The following is a 27095-nucleotide window of genomic DNA, read 5'->3' as shown; positions in this document are numbered from 1 at the left end:
CTAACCAACAAATTGTGGGTGCGGGAGTATCCACATCCCACCTTCCTATCCCCTTGTCTGGAAGAATTCTGAGGCATATGTTTTACACCATTTCCCAAAGCTTCCCTGTGAGATTAAGCTTCAGTGGCTTAATAACACACATCTTATTGACTGTGTCTTATTCCGTTTTTTATATTATTATTCCCCTATCAGTGTACTGGCACCTGCCAAATTAACAATGTGCATTTAGTCCTTATCATGAGATCTGCTTCTTGGGGTCCCAACTAAGACAATAGTGTTTCCAGCAAAAAAAAAAAAAAAAAAAAAAAAAAAATTGTGAGCTTGAGACCTATTCTTCCTTTAAAAAGAGAGATTAGGAAATAACAGGAGGGTTTTCATAGAAAAACTAGCACCTATTTGAATCCTTTTAGTCAACATAAACAACAATAACTAAAACAGAAAATGAAAAAGGAGCACATTTTTTAACATACGACCTGATGAGTACTTAATGCTCTAGATACCTACTGCATAAGAACATATTCTTTCCCCGGGGGATGTGAACCACACTTTTGGAGAATTGCTGTTTTGCCATGGTGGTTCTCAAAGAGTGGCCCCTGAACCACCAGCAACAGTAATATCTGTGAATTTGTTAAAATGTAGATTCTCCATTCTAAATCTACTACATCAGAAACTTGGGGTAGGGTCCAGGCTTTTCATTTTTACAAGCCTCCAGGTGATTCTTATGCATGCCTAAACTTGAGAACCATTGCTCTGCAATAAACAGCCCCTTAGTTAGTTCTGTTCTCATTGCATTCCTGGATTTCCTCAGAATTCAGAATCATCCAAGATTTGTTTCTTTCCCTCAAACGTGACTATCTGATGGCTTTCTGGCCTCTAAGCCTCCTACTGAGGTGGGTCCTTTCGCTTGCCAAGGCACACAGATCAATAATTGGACAGCACTGATGACTGAAATGATCTACCTCACAGTGAGTCTCAAACTCCTCGTGAGCCTTGCACCCCTTTCTCCTCTGGAGCCACAAAGACAAAGCTAATTATTCCTTCTCTAATTATCAAGGAGAACTTTCAGATTATGCCATGCCATTTATTCTCAGGTGCTTGCTGATCACGTACTATATCTCTTTTCTCATAGAATTTGTGGTCAAATATCAAGTGAAATGTTAATCAAGTGATTCCAAAAGCACATAAATTAATGACTGAATCTTCTCTTTTTTTCCCACAAAATTCCCAGATTCACACTTAATTGGTCCTGTTTTCTTGGGATCTCATTGTATTCTTTGGGGGAAAAAAATCTCTGCCTTTGGGAAAAAAAAACCTGATTTCTAGAAACACTAGATATATCCCATTCAGCACAACATGAAATGGAAGTGTATGTTACCCCTTTATTTTTCCTGTAATCCATTCCTTTTAACAAAAGGTTGCTTCGGTATGCCTTTTAAATATCCTTTAGTTGGTTAAGGGCTGTTTTATATAATAGTTTTTTGACAAAGATGCTAAACTTACCAGCTGTAATATGTTTATTTACCCAGCTGAGAAACGTGTATTTACTTTTAAAAAAGTTAAAAACATTTTGCATCCTAATTGTACGTATCAGTATAGGTGTATTTCAATTATAATGGAATTGGCGTCCGTATTGGATATTCAGTTATGCAAATGAAATGGCTATAAACTTTTTATTTAGGACTAAATCTTTCTAAATGACTTAGTTCAAATGACATTTTTACTACCAGTGCTAATAAGATCCAGCATGTGAAAAGGCTTCTTTTTTTTTTTAAATCGTTTGTACACATTTTCACCTGTACACTGCAATTTAGAGCTCTAGGTAAACAATATGGTTTTTTTGGTGAGGGACTAATTTATAGGCAGAAATTCTTTTAAAGAGAATGTATCAGCTGATTAAGGTTAAAAAAAATTGCCAGGACAGCATCCTATAAATTCTGAATGTTTCCCAGAAAATAAAATCCAAGTAAATAGCCAAGGAGAGGATTCTTTTCTTCCATTTAGTGAGAGTATTTTCTTTGTTGCAAGTTTTCAGATGATGCGATAATTTTTTTCATACTGAAGGTCAAGAGAGTTTGGAGTACTAGGAAATCACGATCATCATGGAATTTGTAAGACTGCTTGTGGGTTGCTTGCTTGTGTGATCCTGATGGGATTGTGTGTTTTAGTGCATATGGCGGGTAGTAGGTTATAGCAGTGAGGTGACAAAGTCAACAACAAGCCTTTGGATAGGTAATTCTTATCCAATATCTGGCCTTACACATTTCTCTAACTTTTATTCTACCTATGGAACCTATTTGAGACATTCTACAAGTTTCCTGTAACTTTAGAGAAGTTCTAATTACTTGACATTTCTCCCTTGGGTTCATCCTCTGCCCCATTCCATTCTGCAATTGGGAAAACTGAGATCATGAATAGTGAATAGACTTGCTTAAGAATAAGACAGTAGCAGGGTCAGGTGGAGGGCCTAGGTCCAGTGACTCCCCCTCCACTGGGCCATAATCAATTATTCCATTATGTCAGGCTCCCACCCTTGATTTGGCTATTAACATAATAATGTTTTACTTACTCCTGACACTTGTCCCAAATGAAAGGTATTGGGATACGTCTTTTGATTTAACCCATGTAGGCATAGTCTATAAAGAAACATGGTCAATCCAAGCATAGTTATGCATGAATATCCATCCATGCAACCAAAACCAGAGAAAACAAAACAAAGCGGAGCAAAGCAAGCCGAGGTTATGACATAGCTCCAGGTTTGCAGATGTTGGCACTGTACCAAACTACATTGATATTTCACTCCAGTAGGTGGGGACAATTCACATGTGAACCCTGTGCTCACACTTCTTATAATAGAGATGCAACTACACACCTTCTGTTAACCATTAATGACTGTTCCACAGCAATATTTCAGATAATTCTGAATCAAAAACGGGGGTAAAGATGGGATGCACTTACCTTTGGGGTTTGCCCTTAAAACTTGTAAAGCCAGAAAACCAAGGGTTGGAATAGTATTGAGTGGCATAAATAAGATAAGCTCTTCCTCCTCCTAGTCTTATAAGGAAAAATCAGATTCTGAATATATCCGTGAAGAAAAAGAAGCTCAAGGGAATCTGATAGAGTTATATGTTGCTGCAATTTTACTTTTATGATGGATAAAATGTTTTGAGTAATTCCAGTGGTTTGAGCTTGTCATGCATGGTCATGAGAGACTATTGAGACATGCATTTGTACCTCACATTGGTAGAAGAGTTTGCTTGACTCCTCGCCCATCCCTTTTCCAGAACTTGCCATGATCTTTTTCCGATGATCTAGGACTGTTTCTCCGAAGGGGATTAGTATGGAGGGTATCATTTCTTGTACCTTAGTCCAGATGGTAGAGTACAGCGTGACTGTCATTAAAACACACTCACACCCCCGAACACATACACACCAGGTCTTAATGGATTTGAATTGGCAGAATTTTTAGAAGTGACACAACTTGTACCTGAGCATAGGAGATGCTTTGAGTTGATTGAGTTTTTAATTAGCTAGGCAGTGTTTTGTGAAGAAGCCAGAAATATAAGTATTCAAGATAAAAGCACTGGTTCCTTCCACATCCCCCTCACCCTATGCAATCTTCCCAGCAAGAGATGTTCCTATAATCATGGCTCTGATTAGTTCTCCCTGGTGAGTCCTGCAGAAAATAGTCAGGCATAATCAATTAATCAAATTAGGATAGGTACTAATCATCAACTCCTCCTTCCTCTGTTCTTTCTCTCTGATAAAATGCATGCTATCTCACTGGTTTGTTGAAAGGCAATCATTTTAAATTTGCTCATTGGGTTTCAGTGCAAAAAATGTAACAATCTATATGCTATGAATATATAAGATTTTCCTTGTGTTGTAACATTTTCATATGCAGTTTTAATGATACAAACTTTAGGTTTTAATGGCTTTTAAAGCTGAAACTACCCAGCTTTTCTTCCTTTTAATCTGCAAAACAATACAATATTGATTTTATTGTATATTACTCAGCATTCATTTGCTTGCTGACTGGAACACAACTCAAACTGGCTTAAGGAGGCAAAAAGAATGTGTTGGCTCTAGTAATTAGGACATTCAAGTGTAAAATTATCTTAAGACACTGCTGGATCTTAAGCCTCAAATTATGTAGTCAGGACACTGGCATTCCCTGTGTTGTGGCTCTGCCTTCCTTTGGGTTAGTTTTCTTCTCAGACAAGCTCCTCCCATGGGGTGGCAATGATGGCCACCAGCAGCTTCAAACTGTCTGACAACACCAGAGGAAATATAGAGTCTTTCTAGCAAAAATTCTAGGACTGGCTTTCCCTGGTCCAGCCAGTAAGCTAAGGGATTCTTGTTGCCAGGAATGGACTATTCTGATCGACCAGCCCTGCTTATGTGTTCATCACTGGAGCTAGGGATTGGAGAAGGGAAGAGGTGGTTCCAGTAAGGAAAATCAAGACATTATTCTCAGAGAAAGATGAACTAGATGGATGGACAGCAGAAAATTATAGTGAATGTTCACTTTCATCAGGATACTCTGTTGCTCCAGTGGGAGGACGTATAATAAGATGACAAGAATGATGTAAGCTAAAGCTCGAGTTTTGGAATTCATAGCCGTGAATTCTATTCCCAGATTGGTCAAGTGCTGCTGTGTATGACTTTGGCAATTCAATTACCCTCTCTGACCCTCAGTCTCTTCATCTATAGGATGGAGGTTGGACTCAGAGGTTGGACTCAAAGGTTGGAGGAGGAGAAAAAGGGCAATGTCTGGTACTTATTAACACGTAGTAAAGGGCAACTAATTAAGATATAATACTTTTGCTATTCTTTAAATTACAATATTCTATTCTGGGATGGTCCCCTTCCTCCCAGTGTGAAAGTCAAAAACTCCTAAGCCTCAGTTTTCTCATTTGCAAAACTAATGAACTACTTAGTTGACTCAATAAATATCTATGATGAGGACACAATATACCAGGCATTTCTCTAGGGCACTGAAGATGTCACAGTGATCAAGACAGTGTCCTACGCCCTCTTGAAATTTATATTCTAGTGAGCAAGACAGATCACAAATAAAGAAGCAATTGACTATATATATATATATACTGGGAAGAAAAAAATAGAACAGAGAAAGAGGATAGACATTTTTAGAAAATGGGGTGTGAAATTGTAGTTAGGTGTTGAGAGAAGACCTGTCTGAGGAAGTGATATTTGAGCGGCACCCCTAAGGAAGTGAGAGAGTAATCTACATGGTCACATTCCAGGGAAAAGAGACAAAGTGAAAAGGCCCTGAGATGGGAACCTACGGTTACGGCCCAGGAAAGCAGCAAAACCAGTGAGCTGGTGGGTGGGGAAGGGGAGGGGCATGGCTACAGTTGAGTTTGGAGAAGAGTGGGGGCCAGATCATGTAAGGTCTGGTTAGCTATGATAAGGAATTTGGATTGTATTCTAAGTGTGATAGGAAGCCACTAGAATTTTATGCAAGCAAGAAATGACCTGACTTACATTTAAAAAATATCATTCTGGCAGGAGACAGATTGGGGGTGTGGGTGAGTAATTCAGAGAAAGAAATTGGTGGCTTGGACCCAGGTGCTGGGTCCAGAGGTGATGAGAAGGGTCAGGAGTAGGAATAATTTTGTTCCTTTCTTTTACTTTTTTTCTTTCTTTCTTTTTCTTGAGACAGGGTCTCACTTTGTCACCCAGGCTGGAGTAAGTAGCGTGATCTTGGCTCACAGTAGCCTCAACCTCCTGGGCTCAGGCGATCCTCCCACCTCAGCCCCCCAGGTAGCTGGAACTACAGGCATATGTCACCACGCCCATCTAATTTTTTATGGAGATGGGGTTTTGCCACGTTGCCCAGGCTGGTCTCAAACTCCTGGGCTCAAGCGATCCGCTCACCTAGGCCTCCCAAAGTGTTGGGATTATAGGCATGAGCCACTGCCCCCGGCCAGGAATCATTTTCAAAGTAGAGAGAATGAGTTTGCTGATGGTTTGGTCTTAGGGTATGAGAAGAAGTTTTTCTGGTCTGAACCACTGGGTAAATGGTGGGCCATTTACTGAGATAGAGAACACTGGGGAAGAGCCGGTTTTTGTGTTGGAGATGAGAAAGGAAGAGTTTAGTTTGAAATGCTTTTTAATCATCCATCTTGAGATGCTGGATGGGCACTGTCTACACCTGGGAAAGTCTCAACGTAGGGATAAAATTTTGGGAGTCTACAGTGAATAGTATTGTAATTGTACTGTATTTTCAGCCACCAGATGGATGTGATCCTCTCAGGAAAAATTTTAGATAGACAAGGAAAGAGGATTGAGACCTGTCACTTCGATAGTTAGGGCTTTGTACTTGTATATTTCCAGCAAAATATTATTCTACATTCAAAATATAAAACAGACAGATGTGGACAGAGCTACTTTGCTTCAGATTAGGGGAGGGGGCTCAGAGTTCTGCAGGTGGAGCCTTTCCCATGCCTGCCCCAGGCCCAGAAATGCCCATGGGAGCTCCTGTTAAGTTTAGAGGATCTAAGAAACAAACATCGAAAAACACAGAGTCGAGGTCCTTTCCATATCTAGTGATCTGCCATTCTATTCGTGGCTGCCAGCCACATCCGTTTAGCTCACCCTGGCCAAGGTGTCCAAGGGCCCAGGCTGAGTTTCATGGTTCTTTTATGTAGATAAACAGATTTCCAGGTTCTTCTTGGTAAGATTCAACTAGAAAACTAGCAAACAGGACTATAGAATATCAGAGCTAGGAGTGAACTCAGAGATTATTTTTTTCCAATCTCTTCTCTTTACTGAGAAGTGAATGATGATGCTCAGAAGGAAAAGGGACTTGCTCATGGTGACCGTGGAAGAGACAGCCGGACCCTGCCCCTACACTCACTGATTCATCATGCTGTGGAACAGATGTGATGAAGATATAAAAATGCAAAAATGGAACTGAACAATTAGTAAAGAGGGTTGATTTTGTGGAGATCAGTGAATGCCCATCCATTAAAGAGTGTGAGGTCTTCTGAGGGTCTGTGATAGAGGAACTTTGGTAATTTGAAGTTAACTGTCCTTCGATTGGGAATTCTTAGCCTGGGGTTCCTGCATGGGCCTGGGATTCCTGGATTCCTGAGTTCAAGGAATCATGGACTCTCTAGAAAGTGTGCATGTGTGTGCATGCGTATCTATTTTTTTCTGGGCAGACAGTTCTCAAGAGTTTACTAGATTCTCAAAAGAATCTGTGATTTCCTACCCTTAAAATGATTTAAACATTTTTAAAAAATCCTCATGGGAACAAAATGGCCATTTTGGGCAATATACTATTTTAAGCATAAGAATGTAGCTACCTATCTTCACTAGTTACTGTCCTAATGCAGATCATAAAAATAAGCCATGTTTCTGGAAAGAACATAAATAACAATAAATGGAGCAAAAAGAAGCACCCATATGTTTTAATCACAAAGCGATCAGTAGGGTGTAAATAAACCTTTTGTGACACTCGGCTGTACCATACGTCAATATGCCAAAAGCTTTTTGCTTTAGTATTGTTTATTAAATATTTCCACAAAACAAGTCATAATAGGAAGCAATAGTTATTTGAGTTTTTTAAAACAAGGACTTGTATTTTTCAATGCTACTTTCTTTTATAACATCTTTTTACTTCCCCCATTTTAGGACCCTGTGGGCATTGAAATCCAACTCACTCATGCTTATTTCCTGTAATGGACAAACTTGATGCTAATGTGAGGTATGTTACCTTTCTGTACATATTGTGTTGTAAACTGAGAACATTTCTGATATGAAGACTCTAAAAATCTGTTGTTGTAGAGTTATAAAGTTAATGGATGTGGATTTTCTTTGATGTTTCATATATAATCATGTTCACGGTACTGTTTGATTATTAGTGTTTTGTCATTTCTGTTTAAATGAAAAACGTAATATGGCTGTAAACATTTCCAGCTTCCTATACTAAAAGTCTGCATTATGGAGATGATGTTTGAAAATACATATTCATCTCTGTAATAGGAAGAAAGATGTATTTAAGTAGGGGTAAAAATAGCTTAAGAATATCTATCTGTATATCTAAACTTGAGACAAATTCACGTTGCTTTTTATAGCAGGTTCTAGTTTGTCCACTTCTTTTCTCAACTAGGTTATTATATTATGTGACATAATGGTTGCATGGTATAGTTACATAAAGCTAAATCGTTTTTGTTTCGTTTTGATTTGTTTTCCTGTAATTTTCTGCAAGCCTTGGAGATGAAATAATAGTCTGACTCCTAGAGAAGATTTTCTTTTCGAAAAGATTGCTTTATTTGGCACAATCAAATAGTACAAAGAAAAGTGTATTCAATAAGGCCTCAATGTTATGAATTGGCATTTGAGGCTGAGAATTATCCATAGATATCAGTAGCTGGAATACATCCTAAAAAATACATTCTTGCTGTAATCACAAGAACTGTTTTTCATTCACTCGAAACCTCTAGAAAAGTATATTTCAGGTATAGATCAGGGGCCTTGTGCCTCTGCATTTGACATAGTAGAAAACTATCACAAAAGGAGCTGTCAAATATCTTGACAGAAACTCTAGTGTAATATGACTTGAGTTGCCAAGATGTACTGTCACCCCAACCAGCGAATTTCTTGAGGGTAGAATGTGTTTCATGATCCCTGGCAAAATCCCTGGTACATGGTGGGTATTTAATAAAGAGATGTTGATCAGTTTGTCATTGTTGTAATATATATATTTCAAATAAGATTGTGTTCTAATACATATAGATATACAAAGAGACTGTATTTTTAGCAATAAAACATTTTACACTCTCAATAAAAGTGTGTGGACTTTGTTATTTCCCAGATGTACTGACTTGGTTCAGAGTCTTAGGACATTAACATAGATTATTTAGGCTGGTGCCAGACCTGGTGCCAGGTCTTTAATTTTCCTCTAAAGTTTGTGAAATTATTTGCCCAGAGAAAGCAGAGTGAAATGCAGAGAATCTCAATTTTATTTTTGTTAATTAAAAGGCCAGAGTGAGCAATATCAATGGTGACACATTATAAAATTGTTTTAAATTTCAGACACTGTATCAAACTGGATCAGTTGGTTAAAATGTACTTTTGGGGGAATAATTCAGATATTATGAGCTGTAACATTTCTAGCTTTTAAACATTTATTTATAGCAGCATTAGATTCTAACAGCAGAATACAATTTGATTAAATGGACATTAGCCATTCTCCTGGGTGCTGTGGAACAATAGTGCAGGATACAAGATGATATCACGCCCCAGAATCTTGTCTCTGGACCATCTTCTCTGTCAGTTTTCTAACCAGATCCCATCAACATATGTTTCTCCTCACCCACTCCCCCTCTCTATCCACAATATTAATAACAGGCAAATGCCACAGACTTTCCCTCATGTCCTCTCAGTACAGCCTTTGAATGTCCATAATAAAAGATGTTTTTAGGCTCACATTTACCAAATTGTGATGCATGAATTGTTAGGAATACATAATGAATTTAGGTGGTATGCCAACAATATTTTTATTTTAAAATTAAATGTTTATTTTGAGGTTACCTCCTTAGGATGAGTAATAATATTTTGCCACTTATAATAGTGAAAAATATTTCCTTATATGATTAATTTATTTAAAATGTAAATGTAGGTTTATTTTTAAAAATATTATGCATTTTTATATTAATTAATAAGGGAATGTTAAAAAAATCACAAGGGTATTATGCAAATGACTAAAGTCTAGACACCCTTTTTCTAGGTGTAATTAGCAAGAAGAAATTTTATTATTTTAAAAGCATGAACCAGAAATTCTTCTTTGATAAGGGATGTCCCCACTTGGAAAAGTGCCTACATAAGGTGAGAATTGAAAAGCCTGGGTTTCTAGCCCAGGAAAAGTATCCTTTTACTTGCTCTGAAGATAGAAGAAAATGAATGGAAAAGGGAGGAGTTTGGAGGAGATATGATTCAGAGAAGGAGAATCTGGGCTCTGTTTGGGAAGGGGCAAAACATTAGTTGTAAGGGACTTTGAGAGTACAGTTGCATATCTTTTTGGTTTTTTTCTTTAATGTGTGTGCTGACTTCTCCGAGGACTCAGTCCTTCAGGGAAATTTTCTAGCTTGGCTATGAATTCATGTTGAATGTTTCTTTTGTTGAATGTGTGAGCTCAGCATGGGCTATAAACTAGTATTATCCCATTTAATTTTTAAAGCAGTCCTACAAGCTCCATGTCATTATTATCCCTATTTTACAATGTGTGTCAACTAAGACATAAGGAGGTTGAATAACTTGTTCAAGGTCATAAAACTGCATTGCCTTCTTTTATATGATATTTTATTTCAATACATATGTGCATGTGAATGTTCGTGTGTGGGTCTATGTATACATTGCTGAGATGTCTGACATTCCTGTGTTGGTAAATGTGGTTTGGAAGAGAGGATGCCTATGTGAGAATGGACACCCAAAAGGAACAGGATGGCAGGAGACTGCAAATGCCCTAGAGAGATTTCAGAAATCTCAGAGAAGGCTTTAGACTTCCACAAGCTGTAGAATTGAGGGGCTCCAGTCAATTTTCCCCAGATGTCAAGAGACACAGTGGTCCTAGTTGACATTTTCTATTAAATAAAATGTCTTACAGTTAAGTGTTTTGTCCGGCCATACTGCTCACTTCATTTTTGTTTGTTTGGCGTCATTTAATTGAGTTTTCTAATTCAGCTTGGTCCTTGCTACAATGCGTCTGTCAGCATCCTTGACTAAAAACATCAGAAACTAACTCTGGCTAACATAATCAAAGGTAATTTGGGAGTAGTTACAGTGTACAAGCTCAAAGAATTACTATGAAAAATGATGGAGGACCAGGATTAGACATAAAAAAGAACTTTGGGAGTTCCAGGAAAGTTAGAAAATGCAATCATGGCCAACCACAGGAAGAAATTGTCAGTAGATTGCCTTTATTTCTTTACTATAAAATAATTAAGCACCTACACTTTGTGTCAGAAAGAGGGAGACAATTTCCTGGGCTTAAGGATCTCACTGTGTAGCTAGATGACAATCACTGAACTAAAGTATTTAATATGATGATAAAAGAAAACCAAACACCGCATGTTCTCACTCATAGATGAGAATTGAACAATGAGAACACATGGACACAGGAAGGGGAACATCACACTCTGGGGACTGTTGTGGGGTTGGGGGACAGGGGAGGGATAGCATTAGGAGATATACCTAATGCTAAATGACGAATTAATGGGTGCGCACACCAGCATGGCACATGTATACATATGTAACTAACCTGCACATTGTGCACATGTACCCTATAACTTAAAGTATAATTTAAAAAAAAGAATTCTAATAGTAAGATACATACAATGCGCTATGTTCTCTGTGGACTATAAGGTAAAATTAAGAAAAGTCATACTAGGTCTTGATTTTAGCAATATGAGAAGCATTATAAGCATTTTCCTCTTAAGAGTCTCCATAGCAGAGAAAGCAGTTGATGCAGGATGGATTGAATCATGATGAAAAGCTGGCAGTGAATCAGGCCCTGGTTGGGGAGGCAAGTTCCTGATGAGTCCTGTCCTTTGGTAAATAGTGTCAGCCAACTTAGCAGTCAACAGGCAGCTCTTTCCAGACAATCTGACACCCACCTGATCTGTTTTATTGGTCTGTTTTTTCCTCCTCAAGGCTCTGGAGGAGGCAGCTGCATTTTTTTTTGAAGGGTTGAAGAAAGAAAAATGGAAACACTGGCTTTGATGATTTTGCAGCAGATACCCTGTAGAACATCTTTGGCTTGTATCTGGGGAATGAGCCTTGCTGATGCCTCACCCTACTTAATTCAGCCCTAAAACACTTAATGCCTGACTTCAGAAACAGCCATGCTTTTGATGTTGTTTAACTATCAGATTCTCCCGGCTGACACGTGGTTTTCCTCAGTTCAAGTGTGATCGCTAAATGCAGTTCAGGTTTCTGTCTCTTTTTTCTGGCTGTTTATTATAATTTGAAAGTTTCTGCTTTCTAAGAAATTTTTTCAATCAATTTCTTTTTAAGTTCCAGAGAGTACAATGTTCAGACAGGAGACAAACAGGTGAAGGAAAGTCCATATGTATATAAACTTGCACTTGGAGGTTTCTCAAGACAATGCCTCCAGGCTTTGAGCAGAGAAAAAGTTTATTTTATGTCTTGGTTCTTTTTAACGGTAGCTTCTGCCTACCCTTGACTCACCTCCCTGCCCCATGAGCTCTCTATCCTCCTGCTTCACTGCCCCTGCAGTCCCTGGGGCTTCTTCCTTCTTTAATAAGAACAACCTCATTTAAGGATCGGCTTCTTCTCTACAAAATGACTGTTGTGCTTTCTTATTAATGTTTCTCATTAGCAACCAGAAAAGCATCTTATAGGATTATGAATCATATAAATGGTAGCATTTTCCGCCCTTTGCTAGGGTTTCTAGGAAACTGAGAGACAAATTTATAATCACCACTAATAAGTGTAGAAGATCTCTAGGTGTGTACAATGGCTCTAACAAGCCTTTACTATATTTTCCAACCCTTTTAATCTCTTCATCTTGTTTCCTTTGCTTTTAAATAATGTATTGATCATTTTTGTAAGCCACTTTAAGGATGTAAAGGAAGAAGGAGGAAAGTGAGAAAGAAATCCAAGAAAGAAGAATTTTCCAAGGAAAGAATCTTTCTTTTTGATTCCTTTGGTAGGCTTGATGACGGTACTAGGGAGCCACTAAATATTTTTTAACTGAAGATCAAACTGGCAAGCTTTTATACACAACACAGAAAATCTGAGTAAATACCAAAAGTTGAATAATTTAAATATAAAATACATAATATTTATATAAAAGCAGTCTCCTGCTATACACATGCAACAACATTAATTAAAAACCATAACAAAAGTGAGTAGTTGGCTTCAAATTAATTACCTAGTTGCCTTAATTCTGTCATGACACCAAGTCACAATTCATTACTTTAGATCAAGAAATTAAATGTATTGGATATCAATGTAACTACAAGAATGAATTGAAATTTTCCAATCTTAGCAAACAGAAAAAGATAGAAATTTTTTAAACAGGAAAGTTGATTTTGGGGTTGATTAATACTGGTAAAAATACACATTATGCTTCACTAAAGCCTGAAATGAAATGGTAATTTTTAATGCTGAATATTCTAAAGCCTTGAAATAATTTATAGAATTTTAAAAATCAATGTGTGTTAGTCGTTTGCCCTAAAGACATATCGATGTGGAATTGATTTGGAACTGGAGTCAATTCATGTTTGTAACCTGGCAGTCTCTGGAACTTACTGCTGTGGAGGCTGCTTCACCCGGCTTCAGAAACCTGAGGGTGCAGATGTGACGGCATTAATATAAGCATCTGAGTCTCAATCTGCTTGACTGCAGGAAGCTCAGTCTTTTGTGCAGTTTACCTTGTCCACCTGTTTTGGAGAATTTGGTTATTACTGAAAGGGGTGCTCCCAAGTGTTCTGACTTTGTTTTGCTTGCCAAGCTGAACCTCTGCAGCCTCCAGCTCTATCAGTTCCACTGAGCCATACTTTGAATTACAGCCTGCTAAATGAGCAGTCTGCAGGCCTCAAAGCTTCCCCCTGGACTTTAGTAAAGCAGAAGCTTCTTGATAATGAAAATCCACATCATTTCACCTGTGAAGTGAGAAGAGTATGCCTTCCATGTCATGCTTGATCAAAGTGGGCCCCATACTAAAATTGCTTGAGATAGAAGTATTTCAGAAGCAAGCATTGTAGCATTTCAAATTCTCAGACCTAATCTTGTTCCCTGGAACACACAGAGGGTAGTGTTATGATGAATTTTAGTATCAACAGTTACATGTTCTCAGAATTATTATTGACCTGCATCGTTCTGGGTCTGTTGCTCAGTCAACCCTGGTGTATCTGGCTTCTTTTCTTATGACACCTTGTTATTCCTCCCTGCAGTTTGCTTCTTTTATTACCAATCTTTATTTAAATGTCACATTTTAATGAGATTTTTTACATAGTTTATTAGGACCTGTGCAAATCAGTGGATGCAAATAGCTTGGCAAGGGTAGACATATTGCCTAATTAAAAAAAAATTTGCAAGATCTTTATGACTCTCAGCTCAAGCCCAGTCAGAATTACCTCTGTACCTAATAGGATTACAGCATGGTCTAGATGGAAGGGTCACTTGGATTCCTGTAAGACTGTGTCTTTTTGTCTCACTTTGCAAGCACAGGCTGTGATGAGATTCAAGAAACGTGATTGAAGCTGTGAATTATTTACAATTTCTTAGAAGCTCCTTTCTATAATTTGGAGCGTTGCCTATGACTTGTAGCTTCTTGCAGTCCTACAAAGCACAATTTTTGTAAATAAAGAAATAAATATCTTTATTTACAAAAGAAATAAAAAGAGTTTCAGAGGATTAAGTGATTTTTCCTCAGCCTACACAGCTAATAAGTGATTAACCTGAGACTAAAATCCAAGTCTTTGCTTCTGGAATCACTGATTTTTTCAAATTATCTCCCAACTCTCCAAAGACAAACTATCTCCTAAGGTATATATAATTTAGATTAAAATGTCACTCAACCATGACTAAATCTATGAAAATGGATTTCGACAATAAAAGGAAAATATCAAATCACTGTTGTTTGATGCCTTGAACATTTGATAAGAAGGACTTGCTATGGTTCAGACATTTCTCCAAACATGTGACCTATCTGATCTCACTGATAGTGGCCCCAGCATTACATATGAAGTAACCAAGGCAGAGAAGAATCATTATTTTGCCCAAAGTCACATTTCTAGAAAGAGGTGAAGCTAGTATTTTCACCCAAATTTTTGTGATATCAGAGCCTATCCTTTGAACTTCAATGGTTTGCTTTTCTAAAGATTTCTATGTGGCAAAGGGTCTATCATTTCACATTTTAGACTTGGGTTCTCAAACTGAAGGCCTAGCAGATATGTTCATTTGGCCTGTCCAGGGTTTTAAAAATGGATTAAAATCCTTTTAGGGAAGCTGGGCACTCTGCAATTTACCAGAGTCGTAACTGTGAGTCCCTGTTGTCTGAAAGGAAGCCATCTTGAACTATCACATTACCTTTCATAGCCACAGTGTACAGTTGTTCAGTGTGCAATCTGCCTGCCTAGCCCTGGAGGGCTTTTCACCTTACCACTTACATTTTGAAAACAGTGGTAAAAATTATCCTCAACTTTGTAGAACCATATTATGACTTTTAGTACCCGCTATTTTCTCCCAGGAATTCTGTTTTATTACCATTTAGCAAATAGGGTTGTGTTAAATTTCAGACATTTTTTCAATTGGAACAGATTTCTAAATAAATATCTGCTAAGTGATTACCATTTTATCAGTCAGGTAATAATGTTCAGGCAATGTTCTTATTTGCATTTTTAAAGAATGTATGAAGAATCTTTTTTCCCCCTTCTCTGCCCACTCACTTACTCCTTAGCTTGTAATGACTTCATTTAATTTCAAAAGGTTTTATACAACATACTCATCTTTGAATGTTCAATACTAATCATACCTTTGTGCATATCAAATATAGATGCGTATTTATTCTCAGCTTTCTCTATCAACAGTGTAACTGACGTTTCCAGCCTCACCTTATCTCAAATGCCACCATTGTTCATTGTATGTAATTACTGCAGTTCAAATCCTCAAAAGATGAATTCCAGAAAAAGCGTATGTGTAAATAGATACATTAGAGTCATTTTTTAAATGTTAAAAAAATCGACAAACTTCTTAGCATTCAAAAAATGTTGGTAATAGAAAATACAGAGGGATTGTAGACAAGTAAATATGGAAGTTCAGAAATACGATCTATCAGTCTGCACGGAAGACAGAAAAGTTCTGTCAGGCATGTAGGAAGCATGACTGACACTGAATGCAAATAGGGTTACAGGGTTGACAAGAGGAGGGGCCCGAGGAAACTGTGACAGTAGTCCAGGGGAGGCAGGATAAGGACCAGGAGGAAGAAGAAGAGAGTGAGAGTAAAGGAAAAAACACAGATCCTAGAGAAATTTATGAAGTAGCATTTCCGGTAGATCATGATGAATTACATGAGGAGGAAGAGGAAGATGTTTTTAAAGTGACCTTGGAGAAGAAGTGTGGTGCATAGGGAATGAGGACTTAGTTTGATGTTGATTGAGATGGAGAAAACTGTGGAACATTCAGGTAAAAAAATGTCTATAGAAAGCTGGCTAACTTAGTGTGGCTCTCAGTTGGGAAATATTTTGGGGAGGATTCTAATCATATCTGCTGTATGGTCAATTAAGTATAAAAGAAATTGACTCCAAAAAGGGCTAATGATCTAGACCACCAAAAGGTAAACCTCTCTCCAAATATTAACATCCAGAAAACTACCTTTATGTGGAAGCTCTGCCTTCTTCTGACCAAAGGGATCATTTTATTCTCTCATTTGCAAGGACTACAAGCATTTTGCATAATTAGGAAGTATCCAAAGGTTAAAACTGTCACCTTTCTGATCTGAACTCAGGAAGCTTATGAGAGCAAATCACCTGTTGTGTATTCATTGGTAAAGTGGGACATACTGACTTATTTTCTTTGTATTTTCATTTCTAGTCAACATGATTGTGAGAATCGAGTCTAATATTTTTCATAGTAAATACATTCTTTATGACTCATGAGGGTTATGATGTAAGAAATGTGCAGGTATTTGGAAAATAAATAGTGCATTGAGTTAGTGTGACTTTTAGACAAGCTATGATAATTTAGAGTTTCAACTAATTTAGTACTTTAGTAGAGGATAAGATAAAATCCCCTCCCTGAAAGGGAATGTTTTGATGGCTTGTCCTTGAATTGAACTGAATTTTATCATCGCACCACTGACAGAAGTTTTGCAAAACAAATTGAGTCACGCCACAGAGTCCTGAGAATCAGAAAAATTGTGTCTGATTTCTATTTGTAACTTCAAATGTTATTTTCTTTGGTTGCATTACTGATGGCCTAGAATCACCCAGATGACACCCCTAACTGAGGGTGAGGCGTATCAGCCAACCAGTCTTCTATGACTGAGAGACTCAGACCAGTTCTCTGGACAGTCAAACCTGAGGGTTGTGACTTTCTACACTAGTAAGAGGGGAATAGGCTATGAGTAGAGACCAGCCTTGGAATTCATGAAGCGTATCTGTGTGAACAAAATAAAAAAACAAAAGGGTTCAATCCACTTCAAAAAAAAAAAAAAAAGCCTTTGCAGCCAGGCGCGGTGGCTCACGCCTGTGATCCCAGCACTTTGGGAGGCCAAGGTGGGTGGATCACAAGGCCAAGAGATCAAGACCATCCTGGCCAACGTGGTGAAACCCCATCTCTACTAAAAATACAAAAATTAGCTGGGTGTTATGGTGTGCACCTGTGGTCCCAGCTACTCAGGAGGCTGGGGCAGGCGAATCGCTTGAACCCGGGAGGCAGAGGTTGCAGTGAGCAGAGATCATGCCGCTGCACTCCAGCCTGGCGACAGAGCAAGACTCTGTCTCAAAAAACAAACAAAACCCCCCAAACAAACAAACAAAAAGAACTTTACTTCTAAGAACCTCATCTTGTTTGCAGGAACATTGATGCTTCTAATTAAGAGTGGGGAAGTTGAAAAGTATTTAAAATATCTCATCTAGTCAAAAATTCCTAAGCTATTAGTCATGTATTTTTTAAAGCTACAAATCATATTTGATTAATTTTGACATGCTTCTATCCAATTATGTTGAACTGATGAGGTTTTACTCTGAAAATAATAACTAGTACCCTTTTTATACCAGCTTAATTTTAGCAGGGTTTTATTTAGAATTATGTAACCTTGACTCTGCCACCCTCTCTCTACCCTTCCTGTCATTTGCTGTCTTAAGGCTTCACCTCTTTTCTGCGTGATTGGCATCATCTCCAAACACCTTTTTGACTCCCTAACTCCAATTCATTTTTCAGCCAGACGACTGGCCATCTTTCTATAGCCTAATCCCAGCCTTCATGTCCCCTCTTTCTTTCACCAATTTCCTACTCGCACCTCAAAGTATGAAGTAATTTATCATCTCCTGACCCCCAAGCCTCCTGACCTCCCCTTTATGCTCCCAGACCTCTCTATACAAATTGCTGTTATCAATTATTTATAATTGTCATTGTTGTTTGTAATTATTGGTTTAACATGCCTACCTCCTCTGCTGGACTTCATATGCCTGGTATTTAGTCTGACATCTTATAATGTTGGAAGAATTTAAATAACATTGATAAAGCCTTTATTTTATTTTTTAACTCTTTAGGCAATGTCTCCACATCATTGAAGGCCCATCATAGAAAGTTTTGTGCCCAGTGGATATTAATAACCATTACCCATCTCCATCCTATGCCCCTGAAACTTCACCCACAACACACTGAATTTCACTTGCAGCCTGGAATCTGAGGCTATGGGATTTGGAGAGGAGACGAGAGAGTGAAAAGAACACAAGTTCTCTATTTGAGGTTGAAAAGGCTTCTCCTGTGGTGCTGTTTGCAGATTTCATGGCATGGGATTGCTAATGACAGGGACAACATGCCTTTTATTTTGTATCCCTTAGGTGGGATCTATTCCCTTGCTCAGGCTGCCACCCTCACCACCATCCCTGCTACTACTAGCTAACAGGCACTGAATGCTCAATGAGTGTAAGTGCTGAGCTCAACTCTTCACAAGTATTTTCTCATGCGCTCCATATGACCACTCTATGAAGGGGTGCTCTTATTATCTGCATTTCATATTGAGGTGCAGAAAAGTTAATTAGCTTGCCCAAATTTATACAACTAATAGTAAGGGATGGAACCAACCAGCCAAACCTAGGAGGTCTTATTGCAGTGCTCAGATCCCTGACTACCACATTACAGCTATTTGTAGAATTTACAGATACTGGTATTATTACACCAATTCCTAAGATCAGCATTACTCCTCTTCTACAAGTGCTGCTACTACTACTGCAGCTGTTACTATTCATTTTCTTTCTACTGTCTCTACTACGATAACCATAAACCCCTAAGACTTTCTTTGTTCCAGGTGCTGTGCTAAAGCTGACCGTACCTTAGGTCACTGAGTCAGCAATACAAATAGCCCACTCTAAGAAGGAACGTCTATATCATCCCAGATAGGTGAGGCCATGTGCTCTGTGATTCAGGACCCCCTCCAAGAAAATCCGGGAGGGGGAACGCCCTTTTAATAACCTTTCTGTTTCTCTTTGACTGACTCATTCTCTAGGAATTCTTTCTCATCTCTAATCAGAAATCTGCAGTTGCTGTTACCTCTTTATTTATTTATTTATTTATTTATTTTTGCCATCCTCAGAGGTGACTGACATCAGCTGAGGACCTAGAACGTTAGCACGGGAACACTCCAAAAGAGGGTTGAAGTCCCTCCTGTGTATCAGAATTCCATTCCCACTTCAGGATCCTAGAAAGCAGCAACTCTGCTTGGGCTTGAAAATTCCTGTCCTGTTTTGAAGTATGTCCAGATAATTGGTTAAATTTGACTTAGCAGTCAACTAAACCCAGATTATTACGTGTATCAGTGAAGAAAAGCAACAACAGTGAGATCGTGTCAAATTATGCAATATTTTAATAGGTCTGACAACAGGTTTTGTTTTACAGGATGTTAAGCTCATCCTCTGCCCCTTTACTCCTCTCATTTTCTGTGCTGTTGTGAAACATCCGAGTATTTCATTTGTCCAATTTTTGTCCCCATCTCTTGTCTCTTCCCACAGAGCAGGCATTGTCTGTCTCTGTGGAGAGGCCTTGGCTACCGATTTTCCTCACTGGGCTGCCTAAGATTTCCTTAAGATAAGTTCAAAGGCCCATTTTTCTTGAAGGACCTGGGGGCAAGGAGCTTGCTTCCATTGCAGTCTCTGAACATTTTCCAAGCAGGTAATTCTGGTTTAGGAATGTCTGGTGCCTTTTCTGTTCTGTTGTCTTTTCTCATTCCCTGCTGTCTTTTCCTCCTCTTCCTCTCCTGTATTGCATTCTACTTGCCTTGTCTTCCCTGTTTCTCTTTCTCTCTTGCATTTCCACTCTGCCCAACACTCTTTTTCTCATTCACATTCACAACTCACATTTTCTACCCCTTCTTTTTCCTCAACAGCGTTATCCCCCTAGTCCCTCCCCCACTTAGTTCATTGGACATACATTTCCATTTTGCTTTACAAATAGGTTTTTAGGAGTACTTGCGTACATATTTATGAAATGACAAATATTCACCAACTATTAATAATATGTATGGCTGTTTGTGGTTAAAAAGGAGTATGAGATAACAATTCTGGCTAGTGATAAAACCTTATATTAATGATTTATTTATATAATCCTTCAAAAAAATTTACAATGTGCTTTCACATACATTGTTATCTAAGTCTCACAATATCTAGCAAAATAAGGGCAAGTATCATTAACCCAACTTATAGATAAGGAAAATGAAAATTTGAGAGGTATAAAAGATATTTTCTTTTGCACTTAAAGACACACCGCTAGTAAATAACAGAACCAAGTTTTGAATCTGAAAGTTTTGCTTAAGTTCAATGTTTTCTTACTATACATGTGTCAGTAAGTAAACACAGGAGTATCAGAAGGATATCAGCCTGACAAGAATGACATCATAATATGATAAACTATTGGTAGAGAGGCATGGTGGTTTTATACAGTGTTTCTTGTAGGTTGGGACATGTGGAAAGGTTAAGTAAAGTTTGGTGAGATGTGGCTGGGATTTGAAGACAAAGTTACCCATCAGGATAGGGCTGGTTACAGAGAAACATAACAGGTACATGAGGAAAGATTAGTCCACAAAGCAGTTTTATAATACGCAGTTAGCATCAGGCAAATCCAGTAAATGATAATATTTAGACCATAGCAATGAGTAATCTGGAAGTTGACAATTTTAAACCACAGAGAAGATGCTTAGTTTACTTAGAGAAGTTTCTCAAAATGTACTAGGGACCCATTTGCAGTTCTTAGATTGGAAGGAATGATCAGGTAGACAGACTCCTGATCCTGAAGCCACTGGGGTTTGGAGCAATTATTACAAGAGGCAGTCAGAAACATCAGGATGCATTTGGATACCGGTCAAAGCTGGAATGCAAATTGGCATCTGGGTCTCAGGATCCACACAGAAGCCAAGAGCCCAGAGCTGGGATCCAAATAAGCAGCAAGAATGACTTGATGTTGAGTATTGTCAGTAACTCAGAATGAAGTATTGAAATGACCTTTGAATTCCCTTTATTATGGATGGACCAGATCTCCAAGGCAAGTTCTAAAAATGATAATCATGACCTGTAGACCACTTTTTGAAAAGGACAAATGAAAAGGAAATTTCAGGGTGAAAGTACATCATCAGGAGAGACTTCACTAGAAGCCACCCCTTGAAGTACAGAAAAAATAGATTATCCATGGAATCGCTCTTCAAATATTTGAAGAGTGCTGTTAGGATTTTTGCAGTTTTAAGCAAGATAAATTAAATTCAAAGTGGCTTCAGCAACAGTGAGAATTTACTAGCTCACCTAATTGAAAAGTTCAAGAACACAACTTGCTGGACGAGAGCCTCAAACCAGTCATTAGAATTGGTCTCTCTATGCTACCATGGACTGACTAGCAGAGTCTGGGCCAGGAGTTTGATGCAACTGGCAGGTACTGCTAGGTGTGCTAGGTGGTAGATTCTAGTGGAAGACAGGACTGGAAGACCAGGTGGCTCATAGGGTTGGAAAAGAGCAGAAGTCCAGAGGAGACAGCTAAGAGAGTAGAATCCAATTGTGCTGGTTGGCGATCACACTGGAGGTTTTCATGTCAAGGCCAAAGCTTACTTTTGACTCTCTGTCATGCGTGGGCAGCCCTGACGTCTTGGTTATAGATAGAAGCATGATTCTGGAATCCCCTCTCAGTAAACTGATTTCTTGTTAGGAATTGGAAGACATGAAGTTAAATATTCTTGAATTTCAAAGAACCTTTTCTTATTAACAAGCACTAATGAGTCTCCCTAACTCAAACAAATAATTACAGTTGAAATGTAATTTTCACTGTGACAATGATTCTGCTAATATTCCTTTCCTATTTATGGATATTTTTCTGACACATACAAATATGCTTGTGTACATATGTGATGAATGGGGTGTACATGTGAGGAGGTGGCAGTGACTGTTCTTCTAAGTAAGTGTATATTCTCATGTGGGTGTGAGTTGTGTGGTTACAGCATCTGTTGAGTCTCAATGTGGTTTCCTTTTGGTTAGTCTGAGACAAGGCTCTGCTTGAGATGGAGAAGATAGTGAGGGCTAAGTCAAGGCTTCCTGAATATCATCATATCACAGAAGCCTGGAGAGAGAGAAAAGGGACTTTACAGAGCAGGTTGTCCAATAGAAATATAATGGAGACCACAGATGCTAGCCACATATGTGATTTTAAATTTTGTAACAACTATGTTAAAAATAAGCAAAAAGAGATGGGTGAAGCCAATTTTAATAATGTATTCAATTTAACTTAACATATCTAAAGTATTATTTCTGCCTATAATCAATATGCAAATTATTAAAATAGTATATATTTTTGTACTTAGTTTTCAAAATCCATTGTGCATTTTCCGCTTACAGCCCAGCTGAATTCTGTCCAGCCACATTACAGGTGTTAAATAACTAAACGTGGCTAGTGGCTACCATATCGGACAGTATAGTTCTAGAACATACATTCCAAGGTCAGCAAATTACTCAAGTGGGTCACCACCTTCCCTTCCTACTGCCATCCCCACTGGAAACATTGCCAATCTATCATTCTTTATTCCTGTTCCTGGTTCTGCTATGACTTCACCTTCCTTTTCAACACAATGTTTAAGGCTGCCATTACAAACTGATCAGTTTCTTGGCAAGCAACTTAAAACCATTTTGTCAGCACAGATGGTTCAACCTCTGACTTTTCTTCCCTTTTCTCCTACCTTCTTTGTCGAGGCTGTGAAGCTCTCACTGGGTCTGGTGCAGGTGCTCTGCCCTTGTCTGACCTTGCCCCAGGTGAACATCCAGCCCTCAAGGATGGAGTCTCTCTTTTGCTTACATTACCTCTTTTCCCCTAAAATATCAACACATTTAGTTTCTCAAACTCGGCTTGTCTATTGCCTGTTCTTGTACCCTGGCTATTTATAATGAGTATTTTTAGCATAAAATACCTCAGAGCTTTTAATTTATTTTGGTATCCTTTTTTATGTTATCAATTGCCTCATTTCAAAATAAACAGGCTATATTTTCCAAATTCCTTCTTTGGACCTGATATGTTTCATGCTTTTCTGTTTTCTTTTGTGACTCTGTCAAGTTACAGCTCATTTCCTGCTTTGGCCCTTTCTTTTTTAAAAATTTTTTTATCTTCCTCCTACAGCTTCTACAATCTTGGCTGGACCAGGCAAATCACACACAAAGAAGTGTGGGGACATCCTCCTCTGTGGATTTTCAGTCGTGTTTTCAATTTTGCATTGTGTCGATGGCTAGGCTGTGTGGGCTCCTGCTGGCTTCATTAGTGTTTTCCTTGGGCTTCACTGCAGATCCCTATTGATAGCCCCACGTTGTCTGTACATAAAGTTTGGTCTGTAGCAAGAATCTGAACAAAAACAAGTTTTGTTTTGAATTGAGGGCAGGCAGTACCTTGGGTTTTCATTCCATAATTAACTTAAATGATTGCCTAGTTTTCAAAAAGATTTTGCTTTCTTGGTCAGAAAAAAATATATTTATCTAATTTAGTAAAGTATCTTAATTTTCTTTGAACAGGCAGTGTTTGTAAGGGCATTTTTTTCTTGCAAGCATCGTTAATTGTAGTTCATTAGAACTTCATAGATTATTAAAACTGGAAGGGCCCTTAAAAATGGTCTGGCCCAATCCTAGTGTTTACAAGCCAGGACAGTGAGGTTCAGTGAAAAGGGAAGATGTCCCAAGGCCACCTACAATGGTCAAAAACAAAGCTGGACTGAAGTCTAAGGTTTCTTTACTCCAAGATCAAAACTCCTTATTCCTAGGTCCTTTTTCTTTTTTCTCTCTCTTCCTTCTTTCCTTCCTCCATTCTTTTCTTACTTTCTTCTTTCCTTTCTTCATTCACTTTCTTTTCAATCCTACTAGAAAATCAAGATCATCTCCACTAAAATATAACCTTCACAGAGTATATTCCAGATATACCCTACTAAATCAACCCAAAATGAAAGTGATTGGAATCGGCTGTATGTGTCACAATCCTCAGTATACTTCTGTGGTCACCAAAGCCTAGGTCATAATAACAGGCAATTTGGATTAAATGGACAGTGGCCCTTAGCTTTGAACTTTAAATATTCACATCCATTTCTTGAATGAAGACTTTAACGGCTAACCAAATTTGTGGTTGACATGAAGGAACAGTGATAGGTTGAGCAGCCTGATAGGAGGTCCCATAGGAAAGGGAAAGCAGGCACAAATTAGTTAAAGGTGTGTGCAAGGTTAAAATCAACAAAGGATGGTGGAATACCTTGGAGCTTAGCACAGCAGTGAGCTGTTATCATCCTTGTGCCTGAAGGGCCGAGGGGAGAGAGTTATTATCAGATCCGACAAAGAGATCAGGAACACAGCTGCTGCCAACCTGTAACCCACCAAGGCAGGAGATGAAGAAATACGGTGATTTCACCCTCCTGCTAATGCATCCTGTTGAGTAAGCCCAGTTGGAAGCCAGAGGGAAAGAAGCTGGTTGATATGGTCCATATGCTGAGCCTGGCTGGAGAAGAGTGTAGAATGGATCAGAAAGAGTAGATGGAAAGGTTGGTTGCTGCTTTTGACTGCACAGTATCCTTGCTGATAGCACCCTGATTTTGCTTTTGGAGAATGACTGCTCCTTGACTCTTGGGTTCTTGAGTTTTGGGTGGGGTGAACTGTGTCATCAGGCTTCAGAGTGGGCATGTTCTCCAGGTCTGGTCCCACTCAGAGCACCTGACCCCTGGCTACAGTGATTGGTTCAGAAGGGTACAATCAGAGTGACTCCTGGGACTAAATCAGAGGACTGTTTTTCCCCTAGAAAACAGAACATAGAAGCCTAGAGATGCTGATGGCCATCTCCTCACATTTTGGAGAGAGCTGGCCCAGGAATGAAGCTGTTGCTGAAGAGGGAATTGCTGAGAGACAGTGGGAGTGAAGCTAAGCCTTGCTGACTTACTTGAGTCTGTGACTTCCACTATGCATTCAGCTAGCCTCTCCTACTGCAACTTTTAGCATCGCAGCCACACTTTGCCTTTTGCTTGAGTCCCTTTGAGTTGAAGTTTCTGAAATTTGAAACAAGAGTCCTGATTAATTCATTACTGTAAGAACCAGGTAAGAGACTTGACTAGGGTAGGCTGGGCGCCGTGGCTCATGCCTGTAATCCCAGCACTTTGAGAGGCCGAGACTGGCAGATCACAAAGTCAGGAGTTTGAGACCAGCCTGGCCAACATGGTGAAACCCTCTCTTTACTAAAAATACAAAAATTAGCTGGGTGTGGTGGCGTGAGCCCATAATCCCAGCTACTCAGGAGGTTGAGGCAGGAGAATCACTTGAACCTGGGAGGTGGAGGTTGCAGTGAGCCAAGATCGCGCCACTGCATTCTAGCCTGTGTGACAGGGCAAGACTCCGTCTCAAAAAAAAAAAAAAAAAAAAAAGAGAGAGAGACTTGACTAGGGTAATATTATAAGAAGTGTGTGTTGGGCTGTGCTTGCATTGCTGTAAATACCTGAGATTGGGTAATTTATAAACAAAAGAGGTTTAGTTGGCTCATGGTTGGGTAGTCTGTACAAGCAAGGCACTAGCATCTGCCTGGCACCCCAGGGTGCTTTTACTCATGGCAGAAGGTGAAGCAGAAGCAGGCACCAAAGCAGGAGCAAGAGAGAGGGAAGTGGGAGGGACCACACACTTGTAAACAACCAGATCTCGTGAGAAATCACTCACTATTGTGAGAACAGCACAAACATGGCATTAAACCATTTAGGAGAAATCTATCCCCATGATCCAGCCACCTCCTACCAGGTCCCACCTCCAACAATGAGGATTATAGTTCAACATAAGATTTAGAGGGGACAAATATCCAAACCATATCAAAATGGAAAGGAAATAATGATATAAGATTCTGTAATTAATAAAGCTAACTATGGTTGGGTTTAGGTGATTAACAGGAAAATGCAATAAGATTAGTAGAGTTATCTAATAGCTGATCATTTATCCTGTTAATTACTCTTCCAAGTTTCATTAAAATACTTAAATGATCCTGGTGTAGTGCAGAAGTCATTAAAAACTATGTTGGCTATTGTGGAGTTTATAAGGTAAGTTATAACTTTTTTATATGGGTGATAGAAGAAAAAAATCTGTCTGCGTATGTACAGAAAAAAATCTAGAATGATACGCACCAAGGTATTTACATTGCCTTAATTTATATTACATTATTCTTTCTGGTGAAGATGAACACAGATACTAATGTTCATTCATGTGTCTATATTTTTCTGCTTTTTTGTTAATGATCATGTATTGCTTTGTAATAGGAACAAAATTAAGCAGACTTGTTAGAGTCAATAATATTATATTATCACCGCAACTGAAGAGGGTAAATGCTGATCACAAGGGAGAGGAGTTGCTCACTAGCAGATAGAACATGCCCTTGTAATTTATCAACTGAGTGAATGGACTGGTATGGGAGGGGGAGAAAACATGCCTATTAGGATCAGGAGGGAAGATGTTAAAATAACTCAGGCTATAGGTGCAGCCCTGAACTAGAGAAATAGAAACAGGCCATTTTTACCTACTTTCCCGCTTGAGATAATGATCATTATAACACACTGTGTCAAATTTCCATCAAAGAGAATTCTAAACACATTTTGGAAAAATAAACCATCAGAAAGGTTTAAAATAAGTGTGCCTTTTCCCTTTCTCAGGCATATCCAACAGCATGTGTGTCAAAAAGCACTAACCCCTGTGGTTATCAAGACAGTTCACTCACAAGCTCCTCATATTTCTCCTTCGTGCAGATGCCCAGAATCCATTCATTGAGCTAATACGTGGCCCTTGTTGCCTAGCAACATTTGTGGAATGGCTATGTGTGCTTCTTAATCACTGTAAAGTCTTGTCCTTTATTTTATA

At 38.7% G+C, this 27095-nt stretch overlaps 1 protein-coding gene across 3 annotated transcripts in view; it reads left to right on the top strand.

Moving 5' to 3' along the window:
- The window catches only part of HTR4 (5-hydroxytryptamine receptor 4), a 329389-nt gene that overhangs the window by 129207 nt on the left and 173087 nt on the right, over nt 1-27095 (top strand). For all 3 annotated transcript variants that reach the window (XM_055112774.2, XM_008954466.4, XM_003829051.4), the window contains one exon: nt 7660-7732. In XM_055112774.2, the coding sequence (XP_054968749.2) occupies nt 7707-7732 (26 nt within the window). In that variant the 5' untranslated portion in view covers nt 7660-7706. The remainder of the gene's footprint in view (nt 1-7659; nt 7733-27095) is intronic.

This window comes from Pan paniscus, chromosome 4 (genome assembly GCF_029289425.2).
Source record: "Pan paniscus chromosome 4, NHGRI_mPanPan1-v2.0_pri, whole genome shotgun sequence".
Classification (NCBI taxonomy): domain Eukaryota; kingdom Metazoa; phylum Chordata; class Mammalia; order Primates; family Hominidae; genus Pan; species Pan paniscus.
The sequence above is the reverse complement of the archived record's forward strand: the minus strand, read 5'-3'. Positions and strand labels throughout refer to the sequence as shown.